The 16,166-nt window shown below is 45.5% G+C and overlaps 1 protein-coding gene across 2 annotated transcripts; it reads left to right on the top strand.

The window, feature by feature from the left end:
* Positions 1 to 2,609: 2,609 nt before the first annotated feature.
* Positions 2,610 to 12,580, top strand: LOC122936051 (protein Mis18-alpha-like). 2 transcript variants are annotated; one of them, XM_044292050.1, is made up of 5 exons: positions 2,610 to 2,792; positions 8,139 to 8,202; positions 8,686 to 8,808; positions 8,882 to 8,978; positions 12,315 to 12,580. In XM_044292050.1, exons 1-5 carry the CDS (start codon positions 2,636 to 2,638, stop codon positions 12,393 to 12,395), a joined length of 522 nt encoding a protein of 173 aa, XP_044147985.1. In that variant the 5' UTR covers positions 2,610 to 2,635; the 3' UTR covers positions 12,396 to 12,580. The 2 variants fall into 2 exon arrangements, with proteins under 2 accessions (XP_044147985.1, XP_044147986.1); XM_044292051.1 differs by having other exon boundaries at positions 11,996 to 12,580.
* The last annotated feature ends 3,586 nt before the right edge of the window (positions 12,581 to 16,166 follow it).

Below are 16,166 nucleotides of genomic sequence, written 5' to 3'. Positions count from 1 at the left end.
TACATGTAATGATTGCGGAGACCCTCAAATGCCAGTGCAGTACAAACACCCTACCAATGACCCCATTTTGGAAAGAAGACACCCTAAGGTATTCGCTGATGGGCATAGTGAGTTCATAGAAGTTTTTATTTTTTGTCACAATTTAGCGGAAATTATTTTTTTTTTCTTACAAAGTCTCATATTCCACTAACTTGTGACAAAAAATAAAAACTTCCATGAACTCACTATGCCCATCACGGAATACGTTGGGGTGTCTTCTTTCCAAAATGGGGTCACATGTGGGGTATTTATACTGCCTTGGCATTTTAAGGGCCCTAAAGCGTGAGAAGAAGTCTGGAATTTACATGTCTAAAAATGCCCTCCTAAAAGGAATTTGGGCCCCTTTGCCCACCTAGGCTGCAAAAAAGTGTCACATGTGGTATCACCGTACTCAGGAGAAGTTGGGCAATGTGTTTTGGGGTGTCTTTTTACATATAGCCATGCTGGGTGAGAGAAATATCTCTCTAAAATGACAACTTTGTATAAAAAAAATGGGAAAAGTTGACTTTGAGAGATATTTCTCTCACCCAGCATGGGTATATGTAAAAAGACACCCTAAAACACATTGCCCAACTTCTCCTAAGTACGGCGATACCACGTGTGACACTTTTTTGCAGCCTAGGTGGGCAAAGGGGCCCAAATTCTAAAGAGCACCTTTAGGATTTCACAGGGCATTTTTTACACATTTGGATTTCAAACTACTTCTCACGCATTAGGGCCCCTAAAATGCCAGGGCAGTATAAATACCGCACAAGTGAGCCCCTTTTGGAAGGAATACACCCCAAGGTATTCCGTGATGGGCATAGTTAGTTTATGGAAGTTTTTATTTTTTGTCATAAGTTAGTGGATTATGAGACTTTGTAAGAAAAAAAGAATTCATCATTTCCGCTAATTTGTGACAAAAAATAAAAAGTTCTATGAACTCACTATGCCCATCAGCGAATACCTTAGGGTGTCTTCTTTCCAAAAAGGGGTCATTTGTGGGGCGTTTCTACTGTCTGGGCATTGTAGAACCTCAGGAATCATGACAGGTGCTCAGAAAGTCAGAGCTGCTTCAAAATGCGGAAATTCACATTTTTGTAGCATAGTTTGTAAACGCTATAACTTTTGCGCAAACCAATAAATATACACTTATTGCATTTTTTTTAATCAAAGACATGTAGAACAATACATTTAGAGAAAAATGTATATAGAAATGTAGTTTATTTGAAAAAATTTACAACTGAAAGTGAAAAATTTCATTTTTTTGCAAAAAAAAGGTAAATTTCGATTAATAACAAAAAAAGTTAAAATGTCAGCAGAAATCAAATACCTCCAAATGAAAGCTCTATTAGTGAGAAGAGAAGGAGGTAAAATTAATTTGGGTGGTAAGTTGTATGACGGAGCAATAAACCGTGAAAGTAGTGTAGTGCAGAATTGTAAAAAGTGGTCTGGTCATTAAGGGGGTTTAAGCTAGGGGGGCTGAAGTGGTTAATCAGGTAATCCATATTTTTGCAGCTGAAAAAACACGTAGAAAAGTGTTTTAACTGATTTACACAAGATACCACTTTTGTGTTCTGCCAAAAAAAGTTCTGGACCATCAATGCTGGACTCCAACATTTCATAGTGTTCTGCATTAATTTCCTTTCGTACCGTATTGCGGATAAGAATAGGCATTTCTACAATGGGCCGCACACGGGCGGCTTTCGTTGTTTGCGGACCGCAAAAAAACGGAAGGGTCGTGTGCATGAGGCCTTATGCTATTGTGACTATGGATTGTTCAGGTGGCTGGGATTCTGAATGGAAAGTGAACCAGAGCTCTCATGTGAACAGCGTCAGAGCTCTGGTTCACCCTCTGTTGAGAATTATGCTCCTATAGCCTGAATATCTAATTACTTGGGAATGGAGAGGGGGCTTGGATAAAAAATCCATGCAGCTACACTAGGTAAAGGCAGCAGCCATTATTAGGATTTTTTTCCTGGACCTTTGGGGCCCGTTGTGGCTTCAGAAACTTGGCCCACACTGGAGCATTCACCGTTGGGGCTCATGCACCCACCGTGGGGCCGCCGCATGCGTATTGCGGACCTTTTCACTTCTATAGGGTTTGCGATCCGCATCCGACGGTCCCTACCGAAAAAAAATAGTGCATGCACTTTTTTGCAGCGCAGACAGAAACCCCACAGAAGCACTACATAGTGCTTCCGTGGGGTTTCTTGCCTCAATTCCGCACAGACCTTCTGGATTGCGGACCTATGGGAGCCGTATTTTACCGCTATACGGGCCCGGCCGGCATACGGTTGTGTGCATGAGCCCTTACTCTGGTGACTGTTGCCAGCCTGAACACTAACATTGTAGTAATGTTATAGATATTTATTGATATATAAAATATGCCCCTTTTTTTTGTTTCAAAAACTTTTCTTAGAATATATTCCTACAGAAAGTGCGCAAGTGCTTTGCAATTCCTGTCACAGTCCAGCTCAACCACGCTTCTCAGGGCTCAGTGAGTCATGTGACCTGTGCAGCCTCGGCGCTCCGTTACGCTTCTGAAGGCTCAGTGACGTCACGGTTGGTCCCTGTGCGACTTTGGCGGGAATCGTGAAGCTTTTGCTGTGGAGAGATGGCGGCCGCCCACGGATTCACTTTCAAGCTGAGCAGCCTTAATCGCAGAGATGATGACGGGGTCGTGTATTTGTGCGCCAACTGCCAGGTGCCTCTAGGAGACACAAACGACTGGAACGGCAAACTGCAGGCAGATAGTGTGGTCCTGCTGAAGGGTAGGGATGACAGAGCTGAGCTGGGTGTGTTCTGGGGCCCCGGGGAGGGGCCACAATGCTAGACTTACCCGTATGTAACATTGCTAAGATAGCACTTCCCTCCTGGTGAGAGAAGGCGTCACCATCAATGTCAACACGATGTACTACCTCTGCTAGCAGCCATTAAAAGTGACCATTCCTTTTGTACTCCCAGAGAAGGGAAGCCTGTCCTGACTGTATAAGATACAGGCGCTGTATTCAGTGAACTCACCTTCCACTATTGTAGTTCTGGCCCCGATCTGCTATGTATAAAGAAGAGCACTTACCTACTCATACAGCATCCGATCCCCTTTCACCTGTCTGTCGTTATGTGCACCTGTGCAGTGGTGACCGCTGAGGCCAGTAAATGGCTGCAGAGGTGCAAATGATGACAAACAGGACACTGCACTTCTGGTCCCCAAATGACTGTCCTCAGCACTAGACCATATGGTGACACAGCCTATCCTTAGGCAGAGGATACAGATCTGTCCGATCCTGTGGTGGACGCAGATTACAAGGCACGCACCAGTATCCAATTAACTCATTAGAGACTGATTGTGTATTCAGTCAGAACTGCCTGCCGGATCCGGCAATCCGGACGCAAACTGATGACATTTGTCAGACGGACCCGGATCTGTCTGACATGCATTGGAATACTGGATCCATCTCTACGGTGCCTTATAGAAAAACTGATCCGGTATGAATTTTTTTTTTTTTTTTTGCATTTTTAAAGGACCGAAAGGCTGGATCTGTTTTGCCAGAACACTTAATGACGGATTAAGCAAGTGTTCAGGATTTTTGGCCGGTGAGAGAACTGCAGCATGCTAAGAGGGACTGAACTGATGCATCCTAAACGGATAGCTCTCCATTCAGAATGTATTAGGATAAAACTGATCAGTTCTTTTCCAGTATAGAGCCCCTAGGACGGAACTCAATGCCGGAAAAAAAAAACGCTAGTGTGAAAGTAAACCTACTCACACTTTCATTTTCCACTATTGAGATATGTTTTACCCCATTCATTGTCAATGGGGACGACACTGAATTGAACGGAGCGCACCAGAATACGTTGTGTTCCCATGACGCACACAAAAGCGCAGCAGGCAGTGTTTGAGTGCGTTCTGGGATGCGGAGCAAGACGGATCCGCCATGACTCACAATGTAAGTCAATGGGGACAGATCAGTTTTCTCGGACACTAAAGAAAACACAGCCGTCACCCATTGACTTTCAGTGGTTTTAGAGACTGATCCATCAGAGCTATTTTAGACATAACGGGTGGTTGAATTATCATGGCGGATCCAGCAAAAACGCTAGTGTGAAAGTAGCCTTAGGCCTCATGCACACGGTCGTTGTTTTGGTCTGCATCGGCGGCTCGGATGCGGACCCATTCACTTCAATAGGGCCACAAAAGATGCCCCGTTCTGCGTCCCCGCAAAAAAAATATATAACATGTCCTATTCTTGTCCGCGCTTTGGGGACAAGTATAGGCATTTATATTGAAGGCTGTCCGTGCCGTTCCCCAAATTGCGGAACGCGCACTGACACCATCTGTTTTTTGCGGACCGCAAAACACACCACGGTCGTGTGCATGAGGCCTTAGTTGTAGAGTGGATTCAGCTTAGGTTCTTCATTGTGGTTTGTGTCATAAACAGAAGGCAATGATGGGTCAGTCACAGGACGTCCACCAACACCGCAGCGGGCACCTGGGGCTAGTGTCTGCATTCAACGATAAAGTTGATTATATGCATTAGGCCCCTTTCACAGGAGCGAGTTTTCCGCGCGGTGGCAATGTGTGACGTGAACGCATAGCACCCGCACTGAATCCTGACCCATTCATTTCTATGGGGCTGTGTACGTGAGCGTTGTTTTTCACACATCACTTCTGCGTTGCGTGAGAATCGCTGCATGTTCTATATTCTGCGGTTTTCATGCAGCCCTGGCCCCATAGAAGTGAATGGGGCTTCAGTAAAAAACGCATTGCATCCGGAAGCAAGTGCAGATGCAATACATTTTCACTGATGGTTGCTAGGAGATGTTTGTAAACCTTAATTTTTTTTATCATGCAAGTGAAAAACGCATCAATACGCATTTACCGGCGCGGAAAAAACTGAACGCAATTATAGACAAAACTGACTGAACTTGCTTGCAAAAGGCCCCTTGCCGACGAGCGGATTAGGTCTGGGTAAATTTAGTCAGTTTTGCAATTTTGTTCAGTTTTTATCACATGGGTGCAATGCGATTTAATGCGTTTTTCACGAGCATGATAAAAAAACTAAATGTTTACAAACAACATCTCTTAGCAACCATCCGTTAAAAAACACATCGCATCCGCAATTGATTTTCACACAGCTCCATTCACTTCTATGGGGCCAGGGCTGCATGAAAATCGCAGAATATAGAACATGCTGAGATTTTCGCACAACACACAAGTGATGCGTGAAATCCAACGCACATGTACACAGCCCCATAGAAATTAATGGGTCTGGATTCAGTGCGGGCGCAATGCGTTCACCTTGCGCATTGCACCCGCGCTGAATACTAGCTCGTGTGAAAGGGGCCAAATGGTGGGAGTTTTACTGAACGCATCCGGACCTAATCTGTCACGCTCGTGTGAAAGAGGCCTTAAAGTTTAAGTTAAAGACCAGGAGCGCGTGCTCCCAGCCGTATCCTGTCTCCCCCCGGCGAGGATCAGGGCAGCCGGAAGCAGTGTGCGACAGCCCCTGTACTCAGGATTGGTGCTGCCGCACACAAGTTCCTATAGAGCGCCCCCCCCCCCCCCCCCATAGGAACATAGGGGTTCATTTATTATCAGATATACATAAAGTTTTGGCGTATATCTGGCGCAGATTGCAGCGCATAGGTTAATTGCACCACAATCTGCGACTTTAACCCCGCTTATGCAAGGTCTAAAAAAAACACGGAGGGCGCAGTCTGTTTTATGTGTAGAAAATGATCTTAATCTACTCCAGGAAGGGAGCTGTCTTACATTTGGACAGGTGGTGGATACCCCAAAGTTATGTAGAGGCCGGACCCTCTACATGAGGGGAATTAAGGCGGCATCTAAAAAGCCGGTCTTAATAAATGACCCCCTATAGTGCATTTCTAATAGTAAAAAAAAAAATTAAATCATGGGCATTACCACGTGTGAAAACGCCCATATTATTAAAAATATAAAAATATTTATCCCATCAGGGTACTTTCACACTTGCGGCAGAGGATTCCGGCAAACTGATGGCATTTGTCAGATGGATCCGGATGCGGATCCGTCTGACAAATACATTGAAATGCCGGATCTGTCTCTCCAGTGTTATCCGGAAAAACTGATCCGGCCCAAATTTTTTTTTGCATTGCGCAGACCGGAATGCTGGATCCGTTTTGCCGGAACACTTAAAGACAGATCTGGCACTAATACACTTCGATGGAAATGAATGCCGGTTCCAGCAAGTGATCAGTTTTTTGGAGCGGAGATAAAACCGTAGCATGCGTCCTGATCAGTCAAAAAGACTGAACTGAAGACATCCTGATGCATCCTGAACGGATTACTCTCCATTCAGAATGCATGGGGATATACCTGATCAGTTCTTTTCCGGTATAGAGCCCCTGTGACGGAACTCAGTGCCGGAAAAGAAAAACGCTGGTGTGAAAGTACCCTAAGGCGAAATGGAAAAAAAGTCAAAATAGCCGATTCGCTGTTCTTGGTTGCTTCACCTGCCACAAAAATATTAAATAAAAAGTGATCAAAAAGCCTTGCACACACAAAAGTACAGACCGTCCCGCAAAAATGAGCTCCCACACAGCTCAGTACACATAAAACTAAAGTTATAGGGGGTCAGAATATGGCAATACAAAGAAAAAAAATTTCCCTCACCAAAGTTTTAATATTTAAAAAGAAACAAAAAACATACATATGTGGTATTGTTGTAATTGTCCCACTTCCAACTACATTGTTTGCCATTATAAAGTATAACTATTACTACAAAAAACAAGCCCTCATACGGCTTATTATGTGTTTGAAAAAGAAATAAAAAAATTATGGCTTTGGGAGGGCTGGGAGTAAAAAATGAAAACCCAAAAAACGGAAAATGACCTGGTCTTGAAAGGGTTAATGGCACATGTAATGGTATTAGAAGTATGTCAGTCACAGGAAATTCTCAGCTAACCTGCTGCTATTAGAGGCTGTTGTATAGAATCTCTGAGGCTACACGCAGGTGATGTGTGATCAGCGAATAGCGGCTGTCAGAAAAAGGACGTCTCTTATTTTTAGCCGTGAAAACGGCCAGATGGACCCCATTGAAAACAATGGCACCGTTTTTAACGGCCGCTTAGACAGTAGTACACCCGTCTAACAATCGTTAGACGGATACACTAGGACAGTGTGGTCTTTTAGGGGTTAAAAATAAAAACTTACCTCATCCACTTCCACATTGATACAAAGGACCTGTGCTCAGCATGATGTCACCACGCTATCATGCTGGGAGCACGCGGTGACATCATCAAGCTGAGCGCTGGCCCTGCTCAATGAAGAGGAGAGCGGCTGCCTCTGTGCGCAAATGAAACCTTACATCTGGGGGCATTATTCCATGTGGGGGCACTATGGGGACCACTGTACTGAGGGCACTGCAGGGATTGGGATCTTTACATATATATATATATATATATTATATACCAATGAAATTCACCAGCCATGAAAAACGTATGCAAAATTAAAAACTGATAGACGGCTAGAAAATGGCCATGAAAAACTGACAGTAAGTAGCCTTAGGATCTTCCTTGATGTAGCATTTTCCCTGGACAGGTCCTGTATCGCTGGGCACACATTAGACCCTAAAAAATCTCGGTCAAGCCCTCCAGCGTCGCCTCTCTGGTCCTCCTGCCATGGACAATAGGCTTGAGCGAACCGAGCTTCGGATAATAGATCCAAAGTCGATTTGTACCGAAACGGCATTAGAAACAACGTTTTTGAATGTTTGGGATCAATGATCTCGAGCCTAGTTAACAGCCTGGAGCGGTGACGTGCCGGTATGCAGGGATGGGCTGCAGTGGTCACGTACCGTACACCAGCACAGAAAGGGGTGAATAGAACACCAATTTAACTATCGGTACAGGGCTAACTGCCGGCAGGGCTCTCTTGTTCTAGTTGGTTGCACCAGTGACCATCACATTTTGATGGTAAATCCTTGTGACTTCCCGTATGGAAGACCGCACAAAGCAAACACCCCATTCATTTGATACGTGCATTTTGGGTGACTCCTCTGGTTGTGCCCGCTTTGTAATGACCCTCTGGCATAGCCCACCAGTTTATATGCCCTCGTTTGTCTGTTTCTCCACAGCCGTTTCAGAGTTTGTAAAATGTGACAAAATGACGAGTTCCAGCGATCCCGACCAGGCCGACAGGTATGTCTCTCTGCAGGTACTTTTTGCTCCGTTATGCTGCAGAAAGGGTATTCTTTACACCACTTCACAACACTTGACTCCCATCTGTGCTGGAGTGAAGAGTGGGCACAAGAAGCATTTCTCTTAGAGGATCTGTCCTGCATTACACAGCGCACTGATTTATGAATGGGCAGTGTGTAATGTTTTTAAAGGGGTCTTCCTGATCCTAACATACTTTAGGATAGGTCATCAATAGGAGGAGATTGTGGGGAGGAGCTGGGACACCAGCACTGCTCAGTCCCCTGCGCTATGCTGTTCTAGCTCCATACGCTGCTTACATCCAAGCTGATCTCAGGAGGGTATCCCTAGGGCGACACTTGTGATCTACTTATTGTCAGGGGAACTGTCTGACAAGTAACAATTGACCAAAGCACAGAACCCCTTTAATCCCCCCCCTGCTTTGCATTGAACGCTAAAATGACTTTTCTTCCTTTCCCATTGTAGCAAGTATCATCCCCTGCACTGCAGTAACTGTGACAGCCCACTTGGCAGGTTTTACTTTTCTACACCACCACATCTGATCACCAAGCTGAATCTCTACAACATTGACAGCACTGCGGTTAAAGAGTAAGCCCTAAGTCACATTGGACTGAGAGATCCTGAGATGGTCCACAATGTAACAGTGTCTTCTTTCTTCTAGATACACATTGGGAGAGGATCTTCATGCCATGATCCCTGCCTCTGAAGCCCCACTCACCCTCGAGACATGTCAGTATTTTGATGAAGAATTTAAAAAGGTGGTTATTAACTTACTAGTTTGATATCAAGCCTTTCCCTCAAAGGTCCCCGCACAGATAGTCAGTGTGGTGCCCAACCTCTCTCCATGACGGGCTGTTCTAATATCTGGGGGCACCTGAGTGGAAACTACAGACTCCAGCGCTGGTGGATCAGACTTGCTTTATTAGTATTAAACCAGAAGACATTTCGGGGACACAGACCCTTCTTCAGACTCCTGTGGAAATCAGGTTTGATCCACCACTGGATGAGCGTTGGAGTCCACTGTGTTACTCTGCGGTTCCCCCAGATATTGCTGTATACAGGTTCCCACATCTGGATTCACACAGTGATGGCAACTGGACACCTACTGCTGGTCATCGTCCAGAAACTGATTGTTCTACGCTTGTGTAGTGGTTGTGGCTTCTCACAACCTGAGAAGGTGAGAGCAATGCCTTAAAGCTATATGCCACCACTGTCTGATAGCTGTGGGTCCCACCTCTGGGACATGCAGCTATTTCTAAAATGGAGCTCACAATGTGAAGGAGGGCAGACCACGCATTGCTATGGTGTGCTGTAAATAGCCGAGCAGTGCACTTAACTGTTTTCAGAAGTCCCATAGAAATTAATGGGAAGCGCAGCCACCTCTCTATTGACTTCTATGGGAAAGACGCAAATGGCCAAGTCAACACTCAGCTATTTTCAGCAGTCTGATAGGAATAAATGGAGAGCGGACATGCATGTAATGTCCATTTTAGAGATGGCTATGGGACCCACAGCTATTAGACATTGGTGGCATATCCTAGTGACACAAGCTCCAAGTGTTCTGATTCTGTTGGCATAACCCCACTATACTGCATGTAGCGCCCAGTGCTGTATTTTATCTTCTTTCTAGTATCAAAAGCGATTCTAATGGTGAAGAAGTTGTGCACGGCACACTGACTGTGCTTTGGCTTCCCTTTTCATGGGACAACCCTATATAAAGTCTGAATTCCCACATAGATTAAATGAAAACGGGCCTTCTATGCCAAACAACCCTCTAAACTGTCCCTGCATCTGTGGAGTTGTGTACACAGTCTCATCTTAGTAATATACTAATTAGGCTTGAGCGAATCAAGCTTTGGATCATAGATCCTAATGCCATTTCTGTACAGCATTAAAATGTATTGTCTCTGTGTAGCCAAACTTCATATCGCCTGAAGTCACGTGAGACTTCGGTGAACGACTTTGGTGGATTACTACAGTATTCCTATCTGCCTATTTAAGAACTATTTAAAATAGGAATCCGAAGTGGGCTTTGGTACCAAGGTACCAGCCAATACCAAAGCCCACTTTGGATTCCTATTTTAAATAGTTTTTAACCCTTTCTACCCTGGAGGTTTTTTGTTTTTGCGTTTTCGTTTTGCGCTCCCTGCCTTCCCAGAGCCATAACTTTATTTGTCTGTTCACATAGCCATATGAGGGCTTGTTTTTTACAAGTTGTACTTTCCAACACTACCATTTAATATTGCATGTGATGTAGTGGGAGGCTGGAACAAAAATTCCAAATGGGGTGAAATTGCAAACGTTCTATTTGTGATAAAATTGACCACTTACTTTTAGATTACAGGTCAGTACGAATCCAGCGATGCCTTTTATTTGTATAGTTTTTCTTGCGTTTTGATGGTGATAAAATAATAATAATTTATTTTTTTCCGTCGCCATATTTTGACCCATTTAACTTTTTTGTAATTATGTGTACGGAGCTGTATGGGGGCTCATTTTTTGCGGGGCGATCTGAACTTTTCATTGATACCATTCTGGGGTGTGTGTGACTTTTTGATCACTTTTTAATTTTTTTGGGTAGAAAATGAAGCGACCAAAAACGGCGACATTTTGATGCTTTTTTTTTCGTTTTGCTATTTGCTGTATGGGGTATATATCTTTATACTATGGGCGTTTTTCGCGACACCCATGATGTGTATTTTTTTTTATTTATTTCTTTTTAGTTCTTTTAGGGTACTTTCACATTAGCGGCAGGACAGATCCGACAGGCTGTTCACCTTGTCGGATCCGTCCTGCCGGTATTTCGCCGTGCCGCCACTCCGTCCCCATTGACTATAATGGGACGGGGGCGGAGCTCCGGCGCAGTACGGCAGTGCGCGGTGAAAGGCCGTCGGACTAAAAAGTCGGACATGCAGTACTTTTAGTCCGGAGGCCTCTCGCCGTGCACCGCCGGAGCTCCACCCCCGTCCCTATTATAGTCAATGGGGACGGAGTGGCGGCAGGACGGATCCGACAAGGTGAACAGCCTGTCGGATCTGTCCTGCCGCTAATGTGAAAGTACCCTTATTTTTATGTTGGGCAAAGGAGGCAAGGGCTCCATAGTAAATACTATGCAGCCTCCTCCTGTCATTCACAAAGACAGGGGCTGCTGCACACAAGCTCCGGATCCTCCGATCGCTGCACGGGGGGTGCCCGAGCATCACCAGAAGCGCGCGCTTTTGGTGTTTCACATGCTCAGATGCCGTGGTCAGGATTAAAAGGGGTTAAATGTCAGCGATCGGCATTACTGCCGATTGCGGACATTAGCCACGGGTGTCACCCGCGGCTATGGCACCCACTCCACTCAGGAGCGGGTGCCATCTTTAAATACCCAGCTAGTGCCGTACTAGTACAGAGCTGGTTGGGAAAGGGTTAAATACGCAGATATGAATACAGTAGTAATTCACCGAAATCTTGTGCGACTTCGGCTGAGACGAAGTTTGGCTTCATGGTGCCCCATACATTTTAATGCTTTAACAGTATTAAAACCAACGTTTTTGAACGAATCGACTTCGGGTCTATGATCCAAAGCTCGATTCGCTCAAGATTATTAGTAATACACAACTAACACCTAGTGTATATTAAATACTTTTTAAGTATATTATTTTCTGTCTCACTTCAGAAAGTGGTATTTATCATGTAGAGAAAGTTAATACAAGGCACTTACTAATGTATTGTGATTGTCCATATCCATATGTTCATTTTTCCATCACATTATACATTACTTGCTTCCTAGGGTTACAACCACCCTGTAATCCAGCAGCGGCGGTCGTGCCTGCACACTGTAGGTAAAAAACTGTGTTGCCTCTGATGCCCAAGACCGTGGGAGCATACATAGACACGCCTGTGCAGCATCTCCTGTCCCAGCCACTTTGTATCTACTCTGCAGCGGTGGCCGTAACCCCTGGATACGAGCCGTGTATAATGTGATGGAAAAATGATCAAGTCGGCAAAGGAGCAATATGGACAATCACAATACATTAGTAAGTTTAATGTTATTTATTTTGTCTGGTTAATGAATACTATTCTGTTTTTCTCTTTTGTCTTATATTCAGCAACATGTACTTCTAGAAATGTTACAGAAGAAATTGTCCAAGCTGGAAAATAGAGTTTTGTCTCCTGAGCAGGATTCCTGAGTACAAGATGAGACTTGGGCACCATATAGAAGCCCTGGCGTTTCAGTGGCAGCACGCTGGCATACTTCCATGGGTAAGGCCTCATGCACACAACCGTTTTTCAGGTCCGCATCCGAGCCGCAGTGTTTTCTGCTTGGGTGCGGACCCATTCGCTTCAATGGGGCCGCAAAAGATGCAGACGCCACTCCGTGTTCTGTCCGCATCCTTTGCTACGTTCCGTGGCCCCGCAAAAAAAAATATAGCATGTCCTATTCTTGTCCATTTTGCAGACAAGAATAGGCATGTCTACAATGGGCCGCCCGTTCTGCAAATTGCCGAAGGCACACTGGTGGCTTCCATTTTTTGCGGACCGCAAAAAAACAGAACAGTTGTGTGCATGTAGCCTAATTAGTGACCTGATATGGGCTGATGATCTCAGAATGTTATCCTACCTGCGCTTCAGCAGTGCGGATAGCCTCCCATTTTTGTATGTTATATTCTTTATAAGAATGAAGATTCTAGCCGTATGTTCAGAATGTGACTGTATGTGAAATAAACATTCATGCCTCACAGCGACTGATTCAGGTATTGTCATTTCTTTATTTCTTAAAGTCCCTTAAACTTTAACGGGGTTTCTGCATTCAAGTTAACGGGGCTTAGCCGCACCCAGGCCAGTGATAATAGTGGAGACATCACTGGGCCTGCAGGAAACGGTGAGAAGGCCACGGTGCTACTGCCAGCATCGCTGTATTCTCAAACAGCTGAATGGTGGGGGTCCTGGATTTTGGTCCTCCGCTGATCAGATGCTGATGAGCTATCCAGCGGATAGATCATCAGTTAAAAAAATAAAATAAAAAATAAAGCTGTAGAACCCCTTTACATGGTAACATAGTTTATAAGGCTGAAAAAAAAAGACATCTGTGCCTCCATACACATAAGGCAATCTTAGATTACCCCCCCCCCCCCTCGTTTTGTGACTTTAGTCACAACCGCCATTATTATGCCTTCAGGTGTCCGAAACGCGTCCTCCGAATCTCCTCCTTGCTGGCTGACGTCACAGAGCTGGAGCGCCGAAATCTCGCCATGCGCGAGATTTCGGCGCTCCAGCTCTGTGACGTCAGCCAGCAAGGAGGGGATTCGGAGGGCGCGGGGCAGTGCTGGGCTCCTTTCCGCTGGACTCATCTCCGGATACAGGACACATATAAGGTTCATTTGCATATGGATCAAAACGTTTTTTTAACACAAAGCACACAGAGCTATGGGGACTGGGTATTGCAGATGTGCTAGCGGCCATCTAGCAGCCCATGTCCCCAGCTCTATGGCCAAAATCCCGGTGACAGGTTCCCTTTTAAAAGGGTTTTCTGCGTTTTTTTTTTTTTTTGTTTTTTTTTATACTGATCTCCTCAGCATTGGTCATCAGTATCTGTACTACTCAGCCGTTTTGAGAAGGCAGTGGCGCCGCCGCCTTCTCACAGCTCAACAAGCGGTGAACATTATATAGCGGCTGTGCTTGATATTGTGCTCAGCAGCCTTAACGGAGAAGAACCATGGAAATTACTAGTGGTGATGTGACCTCTGTGTAACCCACGGTGCCACCACTTAGGGTGCTGCCACACGTTTAGGTTTTTTTTTAATGCTGTTTTTGAAGCTGATTTGACTACACAGGTAAGATAGTGGGGTAGATTTATCAAGACTGGTGTAAAATAGAACTGGCTTAGTTGCCCATAGCAACCAATAAGATTCCACCTTTCACAGCTTCTTTGGAAAAAAGATGAAAACTGGTTGGTTGCTATGGGCAACTAAGCCAGTTTTTGTTTACATTGGTTGATAAATCTCCAGTATCTATCCTTTATTCTTTCCCTCCTTTTATGATCCACACTTGAGTTTGGCTTCAAAAAGCCTGAACATGTGGCAGCACCCTTAGGGCTCATGCACTCGACCGCGCCGGATGCCGACCATGTGCGTTCTACAATTTTGAGGAACAGAACGGGCAGCACATGATAGATCAACGGATGTGAACAGCACACGGTGTGCTGTCTGCGGCCCCACTGAGGTGAATGGGACCACAGCCGAGTCACAGAAAACGCAGCTCTGATGCATGAGTCCTTGGGCTGGGTTCACGTGACTGATTAGCTGAGAATTTTCTGCAGGAATGTTGCTTCTTATCTGTAGCACTAGACGCTGTGGATTTTGGTGCAGAGTAGCTGTAGATTACGCTACTTTCATGCTTGCGGATCTCAATACCGGAATTAAAGGGGTTATCCCATCATAGGCAATGGGGGCCTATCGCTAGGATATGCCCCCATTGTCTGATAGGTGCGGGTCCCACCGCTGGGACCCGCACCTACAAGCAGAACGGAGCGGAGAAACTTGAGGAGGGCGCACTGCGCATGCGCAGCCGCCCTCCATTCATTTCTATGGAGCCGCCGAGCGCAGGCTCGGCTATTTTCGTCGGCCCCATAGAAATGAATGGGAGTGGTGGCCGCACATGCGCGGTGCGCTCCCATTCACTTCAATGGGAGAGGCGGGGAGTTGCGCCTGGTGGTGGACGGACCCCGGGAAACGGGGTCCTCCAGAGGCGGGGTCCTCCAGCCACAACTCTCCCCGGCTCCGTTCTCCTTGTAGGTGCGGGTCCCAGGGGTGGGACCCGCACCTATCAGACAATGGGGGCATACCCTAGCGATAGGCCCCCATTGTCTATGATGGGATAACCCCTTTAAACTGATCCGCTTTGATTGTACACATCAGGATGCGTCCGTTCCATTAGGATGTGTGAAATAAAAACGGATCCATCACTAAATACATTAAAAGTCAATAGGTGACAGATAATTTTTTTTTAGGTTCTTAAAAAAAATTGATCCGTCACCATTGATCTACATTGTTTTCAGTGCCGGATCCGTTTTTGTGACCGGACACAAAGCCGCAGCTTGCAGCGGTTAGGTATCCAGTCACAAAACAGAACGCTGATCTCTTCCAGAAGACATCCTGATCTCTTTCCATTCAGAATGCATGAGGACTAAACGGAAACGTTTATTTCCTGGTATTGAGATCCTCTGCCGGACCCTGATCCCGGACAATAACGTAAGTGTGAAAGTAGTCTTAGACGCAGTCGCATTCTTTGCATTGTAAGGGGTGAAATCCGCAGTATAAATTGATATGCTGCACATTTCAAATCCACACCGCAGGTCCGTTTCTCCTGACGATTGCTAAAACCCATCCACTTGCTTGTGCTGTACAATGCTGCAAATTTGGTGCATGAGAATCTGCAACAGCAAATCGGTCACGTGTGAACCCAGCCTTAGGACTAATGCTCACGAATGTGAGGGATCCCTGCATGGTACCCAGCCGTGTGCACTCTGCTGTGAATGCAGATTCATTCACTGGAACGGGTCCGTGATCTGCAAAATACAGCAAAGACGTCTTATGTTTTGTGGTGCAGAGGCGTGCGCCCGAAAGCGCTTCCTAATGTTTCCATGCGCTTCCAATTCTTGCATCTGCGCCGTAAGATACAACGTCCTATCTTTTGCCGTATCATGGGCCCATTCAAGTCAATGGGAGATATTTATCAAACTGGTGTAACGTAGAACTGGCTTAGTTACCTATAGAAACCAACCAGATTCCTCATTTCATTTTCAAAGGGACATGTCAAAAATTAAAGGTGGGACCTGATTGGTTGCTTTGGGCAACTAAGGCAGTTTACCTTTTCACCAGTTTTGATAAATCTACCCAAATGAGTCGGCATCCGCAGTATGGGCATGGAGCCTTTACGGATGTGGGCATAAGCCCCTAGTC

This window comes from Bufo gargarizans, chromosome 4 (genome assembly GCF_014858855.1).
Source record: "Bufo gargarizans isolate SCDJY-AF-19 chromosome 4, ASM1485885v1, whole genome shotgun sequence".
In the NCBI taxonomy this organism is placed as follows: domain Eukaryota; kingdom Metazoa; phylum Chordata; class Amphibia; order Anura; family Bufonidae; genus Bufo; species Bufo gargarizans.
Note: the sequence above shows the minus strand (reverse complement) of the source record. Positions and strands in the feature narration are given on the sequence as shown.